Source organism: Phaethon lepturus, unplaced genomic scaffold, assembly GCF_000687285.1.
Source record: "Phaethon lepturus isolate BGI_N335 unplaced genomic scaffold, ASM68728v1 scaffold13300, whole genome shotgun sequence".
Classification (NCBI taxonomy): Eukaryota; Metazoa; Chordata; class Aves; order Phaethontiformes; family Phaethontidae; genus Phaethon; species Phaethon lepturus.
The window spans coordinates 19,444-31,217 of record NW_010512670.1 but is presented as its reverse complement, the minus strand read 5'-3'; the positions used below and the strand labels follow the sequence as shown (position 1 = coordinate 31,217).

The following is an 11,774-nucleotide window of genomic DNA, read 5'->3' as shown; positions in this document are numbered from 1 at the left end:
GTGAAGGCAAACAAAGACTAAGCAGTTGATTAGGGGCATGGAGGGCCTACAGAAGAAGATGACGACTAGAAGGAGCAAGGCAAAGGCCGAGAAGGCTGCCATCACTTTCAAGAAAGGTATCAAGGATGTAGGCCAAAGGAGGAAAAGAGCTATTGAAATGCAAGGAAAAATATGGTAAAGAACACAAAACAATTCAGGACTTGTTTCCAAGAAGAAGACATCACCATAAATGGCATGCTGTCTACATCTCTGCAAAATTCATGCAGAGGGAACCAAACCCCTTTCTTTCACCTTTGGCATCAACACAACCAAATGAATGTATATGGTATAAATGCCCTTATTTACATAGTCTGAATGTACATACCAATTTTGTCACCAACATATAAAATGACAAGAATAGTATCTTCCTTACTCTTTCAGTACTCAAAATACTAAATCCTAAAAGAAAAAGAGATTTGTCAGGGTTTTAAATAAGATCTGAACATCTTCCCACAGAGTGAGGTAGCCAAATGAGATAGAGGGCTATAGACTATTCAGGAAGGATAGGCAGGGCAGGAGAGTTGGAGGAGTTGCACAGTACATAAGGGAGAAGTTTGACTGTATAGCCCTTATGGTTAGGGATGATGTGGTTGAGAGCCTCTGGGTGAGGATTAGGGGGATGGAAGACAAAGCTGGTACCCTGGTGGGATCTCGAGGATCAGGGTTTACTGGACCAGTCATGAAATTTGTTTGACTTGAGAATATACCTGTATGATTTGTTTAATCTCTGTGGCATGCACAATGAACAATATGGTGAACTATATTCTTCCTGACTCTATATAGCTCAACTCATAAAAGTGCTGGATAAAACTCTACATTATCATCTTTACTGCAGTAGTCTTGAAATCTCCCATATATGTGATATTGTTCCTTCTGTCTAGGCAGGCAATGTGGTGACAGGAGAGATGGTAGAAGAACTTATTCTTTCTGGAGCGGATATTATTAAAGTGGGTATCGGACCAGGTAAGTCAAATCCAGTCAAATAAGAGTGACTTACGGTAACACAGTGGAGTTTTCCAGGTGGAACCAGTGTATAATGCTGTTTGCTTGCCCATTAGGATGCCTAGGTCAATAAAGTAACAGTGCCCTTGCACATAGTATATTTAAGAAATACATGGGCAGGGTGCTAGTGTTTTGTACTGCAAACTGTTAACATATTGCATCTTCTGGCAGTGAAGATGCCTATTATTGGAAGCACTGAGTTCCCTGAGTTGCTGACATTATCACTGATAATGTGTGTTGTGTTGAGGAACCCTTTTTCTAGCCTGTTGAAAAGAGGCTGTGTCATCCCAGATAAAGCTCAAAGGATACTGTGTTCAGGTATCCATTTCTATCAAGGAAAGATAGGTTTCTAAACAGCTTTATGATTTGTGTTCTGTTAAGCTGAGATTGCCCATCTTGTCATGAAATGGCATTAATTAAGAGAGAAGTATGGATACTACTGCCTCTGTTACTGTTGCCTGGGAGCTGAAACTTACCTGTTGCCTATCACTGTAGCATTCCCATGGATAAATGAGAGGACTGAAAATTTCTTACAGTGTTTTTCCTACCTTCCCTTCTCTAATATTGTTGTCTGGCATATACTGCCATATTCTCTTCCCTCTTTTCTATCCCTCCCTTGTGAGTTTCTTCATGTGCTCCTTCCTCTTGAAATTTTCTTCTTAGACTGCATCTGGGGTCACCGTACGTAGGCTAGATTTTAAACTGGCTAACACAAGTGCCACTGACAGTAAAGCTGTGATCAGCCAGTGCAGTGCAGGCAGATTGTTTACTCTAAAATGCCAAATAGTTATAGTCCATGAATGGATAATTTGAGCAGAGAAAATGATGTAATAAAGGTTGCAGTTGTGCCCAAACAACAATAAATACTAAAAAACACATGAAGAATAAACAACAGAGATGGCATGGTGCAATTGTCACAGACAAGTTCAGATGTGGAAGAAGAGCTACTATATTTTGTAGCCTCAAAGTGGAAATAGTTAGGAGTAAATGCTGTATAACCCTCCTTGCAGATCTTCCTGGACAGATCTGTACAAGTTGACCACCCAAAACCACAAGTAACAAATGTTCCTCACAGGAGATCAGATCTTGAGGCTCTTTTCCAGGTAATGGTCCATCCCGTGGAAAGTGGCAGTGATTTATTGTAAAGCATTACATATATACACAAAGTACATACCCTGTGGAGATTATTTTAAAACTAATCTTCCTGCTTTGCAGAAATACTTCTCAGTGTTTTCACCTTGTCAGTTCTTTGAAAGATCTTTGGAAACTTACTTTAATGGTAGCTTGAGTATACCTGGATATCAGCTGGGTGAAGGGATCCAGATTTCACTGCGTTCAGTTTAGAATCTGGTTTGGAATTCTTGTTACCATGCAGACCTTCATGGTCTGTATCTTGAATTATAAGACCTGGACTGGCAAAAAGCAGTCCTCCTTTTGACTCTTAACCTGAGGAGAAAAACAGAAGAGGTATTCCAAAAGATCTATAGCCATGTTACCATGTTGAACTGTAATTGAAGTGAGGTTTTTATATACTTATATATACACACCTTTATGCATACATTCACCATGTATATATATAAATAATGTATTTTAATAATCAGCTATAATTAGTATGTTTCCTGTAATATTGCATTATACAGCTTTCTGCTGATTACTTACATAACTTTTTTAATGCTCTGCGCTGCTTTTCTTGTTTTCCAGCTATTGTAATCAGCCAAATATTTCGGCTTTTGAGTATTAGGCAAAAGATGGGTTTCTCTCCCTTGTGGAAAATTGCCACAAAAAAAAGAAAATAAAAGCACAGATTTTCCTTGAGAATTATTTTAAAAAACATATGTAGAAAAGAGATATAAATATTTATTGGAAGAAACATTCAGATGTTAAAAGCTGCTGCTGAGTCTCATGGGTTGTGACTGTGGTCCTTTTGTCCCCCTTCCCTTCAGGCACCTCAGTCAGATTTGCTTTCTTGTGATGCAGTAATTCCCTCACCGGGAAGCATTACTGATGACACCTAAACTGAGAACTGTGGCCCTGGAGAAGAAAGGGGGGATATTAGTCACCTCAATTACAGGTCCCATGAAGTGGTGTGGTAGCATTTCAAGACAAGTTCCTATGTGTTCCTTTTATCCATGAGAAGCCAACATGGGCTATAGAGGCTTCTTGAGGGAAAAAGTAATACAGATGGAAACACATTTTTTCACAAGAAAGAGAAAACAAGCTGTATCTTTTCTGTCAGCGTAATGGGCTATGTTTTTTCCTCTCATTCTTTTGTCTAGGTTCTGTGTGTACCACTCGGATTAAGACGGGGGTGGGCTATCCGCAACTAAGTGCTGTTATTGAATGTGCAGACTCAGCACATGGCTTGAAAGGACATATAATCTCTGTAAGTAAATATCATCTACTCTCAGATTCCCACTGTGCGAATCATTGTGGAATAGGAGAATCAAACACTCCAGTACCCTGCATGTTAAAGGCTATCTTTCTGTCATCTCCAGTTGATCCCTATACTAGCTAGGGGTCAGTGGAGTCAGTGGAGATTTAAACGTAAAGAAACCAACTCCCTCTAATGTTTAAAGACTTGGGCACCTCACTCTTGTTTGTGCCTTTGGAAAGCTGCTTCTTGCTCCCTGAATGGAGTAAGCTGTTATGTGAACAAAGTAGGAAGCTTGGTAGTGTTTTCACATTGAAGCAAACAGTAATTCCTACAAAAGATTACTGAAAAATTAGTAAAATGTAAACATGGTGAACTTGGCAGTGCTAGGCTAACAGTTGGACTTGATGATCTTAAAGGTCTTTTCGAACCTAGGTGATTCTGTGATTCTGTGGCTTTCCCTAGAGAGTGGGACTGAGGGACAGGCAGGCAGTAGAGGGGAGTATGAAGGTAGAACGGTATCAGCCCACCTGCATCTTAGTAGGTGGATTGATTCAGAAAGCACCCTCACAGAGCTCTCTGTGCAGGGGCAGGAGTGTTTCAGAGGTGGCTCTGTTGAGCACAAGCTGGCATGTGAGCCACTTAATGTTCTCACAAAGCTCTGGGGAAGTAATGAGCCTGTAGAGAAAAAAGAGCCTGCATCTGTATTGCCTGATAATGTCAGCTTCTGCTCTACCAGCAAGACAAGATTCACCTCACATAGAAAAAGTAAATCTGTAAGCATGGCCTCAGACTGAGCTGAACTGCAGCCAACAGCACCCAAAGGTCCTGTATGCTTAGGTACACCCAGCCAGCCAGTGTGTCCCTGACTGTGTCAGGCTTGCACAGTCTGCAGGCTGGCTGTGAGGCAGCTGGTAATCAGGAAGGTATAGGGACTAACCAGCGTGCTGGGCTCACAGGTACTCTGGCAGCCAGCAGTCTCCCTCTGCATCCCTAGGATCAATCATAGAATAGTTTGGGTTGAAAGGGACCTTTAATGGTCATCTAGTCCAACCTGCCCCGCAATGAGCAGGGACACTGAATTTTAGATCTGCTGCCAAGTGAAATCACTGGAAGGCCCTCATTTGTTCCACCCAGTTGTGACTGGTATCTGTGTGAGGAAGGGGGTGTGTTGTGTTACTGAGGAAGGAGGAGAGAAAAGAACAAACTGACTGTGGGTGAGCAAAGGGCTTGACTGTATTTCTTGAAGCTGTGGGTATAATGGAGCAGTAAAACAAGTATGTGTTATAATTGGATTTCTCTTGCTCTTTATTGTTAATGCATATGCATTCCCTCCTCTCCATGGCTCCCCCATATGAATTTTGCCGAAAAAAAGAAAAGCAGTCTGATTTTATGACTTGGGCAGTATTACAAATGTTTATGTCTATAGCAGACAGCAGAACATGTATTCGATGGAGCGTGAAAGACTGACTCATTACTATGAAGGCTGGATAACTATAGGTGTCATCTAGCAGTGGTGCTCAGAGACCCATCGTAGTTTTGCAATAACCGTTTTCTGCTAGCAACCCTCAGAAGAATGTTACTATCCTGATTTTACAAGAAAACAGGGAGTGTGTATTTAGACTGTTGAAAAATGAGACAGTTCTGTACTATTCCTCCTCTCCTTTCCTGCTTTGGGGATGGATCAGTTCTTGACCTGGCTTCAGTGAGCCCACACCTATCAACCCCCTAGCCATTACAGGTGGAGTATAGAAGGGTGATTTAATACCTGTCTGCTACAATATTTGGGCCAAGAGAATTACCTTCAGCTGTAACTGGGGTCTCTAACACCGGTCACGCAAGCTTAGGAGACTAAAGCAAAGGTGATGAGGATATTATGCCTGAATTCTGCAGCATTCAGATAGGTATTGGTGTGTATATTGGGGAGAGGAAAGGCTGGACTGCATGGTCATTGCCAGAGCTCTGGCAAGAGTATCACAAAAGAGAGGTATCCTCCTGAGGGAAAAACACCATATGGGAGTAAGTATATTATTCGGTCTAGTGGTAACAAGTATACATGGGATCCCTCAAAACGTCTCACTACAGTCGTTATATAGATTCAGGAAGCGGCACACGCTGCCTGAGCAAAAGGAGACCTCTACAGGCAGGGTATTACCACAGCTATCTACATCAATTTGGCAGGAGAAAATACATCCAGCAGTTTTTTGTTACATTGATACAGAAGTAGCAGGAAGGATGGGAAAAGCCTACCAGCTATCTTCATGTAGATTATAGCTGTTGGTGTGATATGTGTTAGTCTCTTGGTACTCTTTCTTGCATCCACTTTCATCTTGTCCAGTACCTTCACTGAATTGCTCCTCTTGTTAATGTTGGCTCAGCTTACGTATGAAGGGAAAGAAGTCCCACTCACAGAATGAGAAGGTGACGGTGCTGAGCACAGTACAGGCACAGTACAGGCACTGCAAGGAACGTAGCACTCTTGAAGCCCGTTCTGCAGTAGCTCTGCTAGGATGGCAGCACAAGTTGAGATTTTAAATGTTTGCATTACTGAAGTGATCCTGTATGATTTTTGGAGCTGATATGTTGACAAAGGTGACAATTTTTAGGCAACATGGTGGTCCAAGTGAACGCCTGGTGTCTCTCTCTAGAGTCACTTACACAGAGAAGGGGGAGGTGAGATTGTACCAGTTACTTTCCTCATGCTAAATTATCTTTAAGACTCAAAGCTCACCTCAGAAATGAATCTTTCATGACTCACTGAAAGAAGAGAGGAAACCCTGTCTAAGATACAGGCACTGCTTCTGTCCCATGCTGTTTATCTGGGAGCCAATAGTCTCAATTTTCATTCTTGCTCATCCATTGGCCTTGAGAAAGTGCAGCAGTGAGTTACAGTCAAGGGGCCACTTAGCAGGAGAGCTCTTTCAGAAACGCCCTACTTGAGATAAAGTTTCTGTTTCTTGAAGGTCAGAGAACTACTCTGCTGGATGGAGAGGCAGTCACGTATTCCAGTAAGCCAGCAATGTGGGGAATGGAAAGCAGCCTTGAATGTGTCCTCTCTCATTTGGCTATCATTTCATAGAGATCCCTATTTCCCCTTTACCCTGCCTGGGTGATGGGCCACCAGCATTCAGTGAAAAGAATGACTAAGAGGATCTTCACCCAGCTGCTGCCATGCCATCTCTACCTCCATACAGAACACTTTCCACACAGAAATATGCCCAGCATATGTAGTTCAGAATAAAGCACCATATGTATTGTTTCTACTGCTGTATATGCCATATACTTTATGTTTCTGCATCATAAATATCTGTTTGCTGATACTGTAGGAAGGGCTGGTTATACAGTTTATTATAAAGGTTGCTTGAAACATAAATCATAGTTATAAACTTACTATAAGTTGCATATAATACTAAATATTCAACCAGTTCATACTGGTTTTCCATACTTTATTTTTTTTCCTCAGGCTAAATTTTATTATAAAATGGTTTATCTGTTCAGAGAACAAGATGGGGAAAACAACATTTTAGCCACGTTAAAATGATTCTGTTGACTGGAAAGCTCTTTCCCCCTCTCCTTCATCTTAGCAGATGTCTCAGAATCATGCTCTCTGCATGCCCCCTGGCCACCCTTTCCAGTGACTGACTGACTTCAGAATAATACCAGTTCTCCTGAATTCACAGGGAGATTTGTACAGATGCATGTCTCCAGGGCTCTGAAGTAGAGGCTGAGCTTGCAACAAGCTCTGTGACTGAAGCCCAGCAGTTCCTCAAGTCATTTTGAGTCCATTTTGAGGCCAGGCCCCTGTTGGGATGAGCTGAACTGCAAGGGGAAGCTTCCCAGACTGTGCAGCAGAAGCACAGTCTTGTCTTCTAAACAGAGCACTTGATTTTTCATGTGAATGAAGTGGTTTAATGCATATAGATTTATTATATAGCATCTTCTGGCATAACTGCTTAGTATGTCCCCTTTTTGTTTCCCTTTCTGTGAATCGTTACATTTACCTGCATATGTGAAGTAAGTGGAGACATCTACAGATAAAGAAATGCTGTGAATCATCATCATCAGTTCCTTTTCTCTTAAATGGTAATTTAGGAGCTTTTGGGAAAGTCTCTTAATGTGCTCAGGATTTTGTAATTTGCTAACATTCAAAGTGATATTTTTTGAAGGTGATGATGAATGATTACACACTAAGGCCCCCATCCCCATGGTACTTCCGAAAGCATAAAGCTTCCATCACTGCCACTACTGGGTTAATTACAGAAGTCAGACACTGGGCCACCTAACAAGAACAGACTGAAACCCATCTACCAGAGAGCATTCATAGCCAGCCTGCCTCAGTCAGACAGCAAGAGTCAGGCAAATTCCTGATGCCACTCTTTGAAGATTACTAGACCTCTCTTTCTACCTTGGCCCTTCCCCCCTGACACGTGCATACACACTCACACCCTCCTCCAGGCTCTGACAGACTTGTCAGAGGGAAAGAATTGCACAAGCCCTTAACAGGAGAGACAGCTTCAACTGTCAGCCCAGCATTCCTTTCTGGAGCTGACAGCAAGGGTGTCTAGCTCAACAAAAGGCATAATGTGCTAGAGGTTACCAGCAAATGGAATAAAATCCTTTAAACCTCTACCAGGCACTGTTTGCAGTGGGATGCCCTTTGAAAAGCCTCTCACTTTCGGATCCACCTGCTCAGTTTGTGTCTGAATCCTTTTCTGCGCACAGAGAGGTTCTAACACTCAGCCCCGCTGCCAGCTACCTGCGAAAGCCAGCTCTAAAATGGCTGATGGTGGAGGTGTCTGGCTGTGCTCAACCACAGGTCACACACAGGCATGCATTTCTGCCAACAGGGAGGTGAAACAAAATGAAGTAACCATACAGTCTGGGCAGTAGCTTCAAAAGCAAGCAAAGCTGTCAGCAGTCTCCAGCAGACCCTGATCATCAAAGGAATGGGGAGCCCTCTTGGTACAGTGGCTGTGTAGAGTAGAAGGATCTTTCATCTGATGCTCAGACCTTTATAAAACCTAAAGAACAGTAGCGCATGAGGAGCTCTGCTATGTGCCATTCCTTTTTTACAGCCCTGTCACACATATATAACTTCCCTACCCTTAACCGAAACCCCCCTCATCAGCCACATCTTTGCTCTTCACTGAAACGGAAACACATAGGTCTAAAATGCTAAAGATCTCAAAGAGCTCTTGTTTCTTTACCAAACTCATAGCAAACAGTGAGGAGTATGATGAGAGATTCATTATCACTTACCAAAGATTAGATTACCCAATTTGCTTAGAGATTATCAGATCAAAATCCAACATAGTCGATGGTATATGTCCTCAGCCCTCCCACTGTGACCTTTTAATGCATTGTAAACTGCTGAGAAAGTTATTTTAAATGTCTTTGGTGGTTGAAGGTAGGGGTTTGTGGTACCTCTGCATCACACAGCCTTTCATTAAAATGGCAGGGAATGATTCAGATCATGAGAGGAGGTTTTGTTTTCCAGTTTCTGGGATTTAGGAAATTGCAGTCAGGAATTTGCATCACTGCTGTTACCAGTGGCATTGTCAGTAGACTATACGGTGGAGTAAATGAGCCTAAAGAAGGAAAGTAGTAGAAAGGATAATATGGATCCCCCAAAAACCCAGCCAAGAGGGTGTATACCAATGGTGTGTGGTCAGCACTTGACACACGCCATTCCCGAGCAGAGGCCATTCAGCGGCAGGTCACTGGGTCCCCAAGCGAGCTCACTGCCACTCACTGCCTTTACACCTTGTCTTTACGCAGGACGGAGGATGCAGCTGCCCAGGAGATGTCGCCAAAGCGTTTGGTAAGGACAGCATACGGTGCCACCCGTCACACCCCGCGTGTCTCCAGCACCCTCAGCAGTGATGCCGGAGTCCGTTTGACCCTGAATGTGTAATCAGCAATAGGTTACATTTGTCCCTGTGTGTGACTCTAGTGAAATTAATACACCAGACATAAATTTGCTCTTTGGACCAAACAGTCCAAAGTCTGCAGTGCAAAACATACAGTGGTCGAAGTCCTATTTAGAAACTATCTGCCAGGTCTGCATGGGATACAGCCACTGGGACAGTAATACAAAGAAAACTGATAAGGGTTTCTTCTGAGTAGGGTTCAAAGATGCCTGTAACGTTGCCAGACCTGGCTGACCCCGACCTTGAATGGATGAAGAGATGGTGGAATGTGTGTTGGACAGAAGAACAAAACAAAAAGGCAGGCCACATCCCTGGAGATGTTCTTGGGATCAGCTGTCCACTTGAAGAGATGAAATGTTATTTATACTGTATCCCCTAGAGCTGAGCCGATGTCTAAAACATCTAAGTTAATAATTAACAGATTTTGCTCTCATGCCAATAGCTTCAGTGAATTGCTTGCACCAGCTTTTGCTGATAGGGAGTTTAATCTGTGAGTATTTTCTGTTGGGCATGAAAGTTACACTGGGGGGGTTCAAGGTCAGGATTGTCACTTAGCCATAACCTTGTTACAGCAGTGTATGTGAACTAGGCACTAAATGCATCCTGGACTGACAGGATATTTAAGGACACTCCCCCGCCCTCCAAAATGCTAGACCCTTTGGAGATGTCACAGTGGGGTAATAACCCAGAATACAGCGGGACAGCACAGTCTGTCACTGGGATTTCAGGGTGGTACGATACAAGAGATACTGCATTATGATACAGCATGTCTGCTTGGCAGGAAGCTTTGCAAGTATGGGAAGCAGGGGCAGGCCTAAACTCAGATTACAGACCTGCCAAGAAAAACTCTGGGCCTGCTGGAAAGGTTGAAACTAAAATCTGTCCTTTAAGTTTGCAGACAGCTCTTGTTTTTAGACAGGTCAGATGACAAGGGAGACTTAATTAGAGAATTTTAAGCAGAGCTGTGGAGTGATTGCTACCAGCAAGGAATCTGCTCAGTCACAGGATTTCACATCACCCTTGTGTTACCCAGTAGGTGATGTGATGTAGGGAATAGATACTGCCAGTTGGGTGATTCTGACATAGCTGAACAGTGGCATCCACCCTCTTTGACAACAAGATTATGTTAAAAAAACCCCAACCTCGCATCAGCCCAGCCCGCTCTGACATCATACTGCCTGCGAGGCCTTTGTTCTGCCTGTCTGTCTCTGGCTCTGCAGCTTGCCTGGTTCTTGCTGGAGTTGTTGTTGTTGTGAGCTTGTGAACAAAGATTGCGACCTCACTGCATTCCCAGCTGCCTGCACAGAAACCTGGCCCATGGAAAAGGTCTTGCTTCAACAAGAACATTTCCAGAAGTTAGAACAACAGGAAGCAACTTCAAAGTATTTTAAATGTTTTCCTTTGTGATGTTTATAGCAAGTCTGAAGGGTCCTTGTAGTCTTTTTGGGCTAACTGAACAGAAACTTGCTTGAAACCTGTGAAAGGGCAGATTCTGGCCTTGCTGATTGTCAGGAGGCGCTGGGATTCACAGTGGTGTGTGTTTGAAGGCTACCACAGGTTGTCCCTGGTATAGAGGAGCATCAGAAAACTGAGATTATACAGGCAGTAGTTCTACACTGACAGTAGCTTAGACAGATCATTCTGACCTGTGTGTCACAGGACTGGAACTGCTAGAGAGTACCCTGAGGCAATAAACTTACCATATCTGGTTATGTATAATTGAGATAGACAACACTGTGGACATCTGACTAGCTGGAGCCAGGTGTGCATTTGTCAAAGGTGGGTGGCAAAATAAGCTTCTAGATAAAGTTATTACTGTCAGTGTTTATTGAATGCTGTTGAGGTGATTGGCTATGCGAGCCACGTAGAAGATAGCCTCCATGCCCAGCATTTACAAGCCAAAGCCTTGATACTGATACTGAATTGTCTAGTGCAGACCTCTGTGCTTGCTGAGAGTCTCTTGCGGGAGGGAGTTACATAAATATATTGGACAGCAGATAAAACACACAGATGTACAATTTTACCTGGAGATGTCGGCCTGGACAAAGCATGGACAAGAGACCCAAAGAGGACTTTTTGTTAAAGTGATTATACTGTCTCTCTTTGGTGGATCATTGTAAAGTCTTCATGAAAGGGATTTTGAGGTGTTCATTATAAAGCAGTGACAAAGCAGCCATTTGAATCGTAAAAAGTGTGACGGAGTCCCAGATGTGGAGACTAGCATTGAAAAATGGCTAAAGATGTGACTGGAGGAGACAAGTTCATGGGAGTAGAGTGGATGGAGTGCAAGTGAAGAACAATGAAAAAGATGCTGAGAAGCTTTCCAAGTGGAAGGTGACACCACTGACCGGTGTCAGGAATCAGAGGCAGATTTGGCATTTTGACAGAGAGGAAACGAGGTAGAAGCCTATTTAAAAAGGCAAGGAACAGAG

The 11,774-nt window shown here is 43.1% G+C and overlaps 1 protein-coding gene across 1 annotated transcript in view; it reads left to right on the top strand.

Moving 5' to 3' along the window:
- Positions 1 to 874: 874 nt before the first annotated feature.
- The window catches only part of LOC104621245 (GMP reductase 1-like), a gene marked incomplete at its 5' end in the record, with an annotated part of 24,227 nt that continues 13,327 nt past the window's right edge, over positions 875 to 11,774 (top strand). The window contains 3 exon segments of the mRNA XM_010287678.1: positions 875 to 1,002; positions 3,318 to 3,424; positions 9,191 to 9,233. Coding sequence (XP_010285980.1) covers positions 875 to 1,002; positions 3,318 to 3,424; positions 9,191 to 9,233 — 278 coding nt within the window.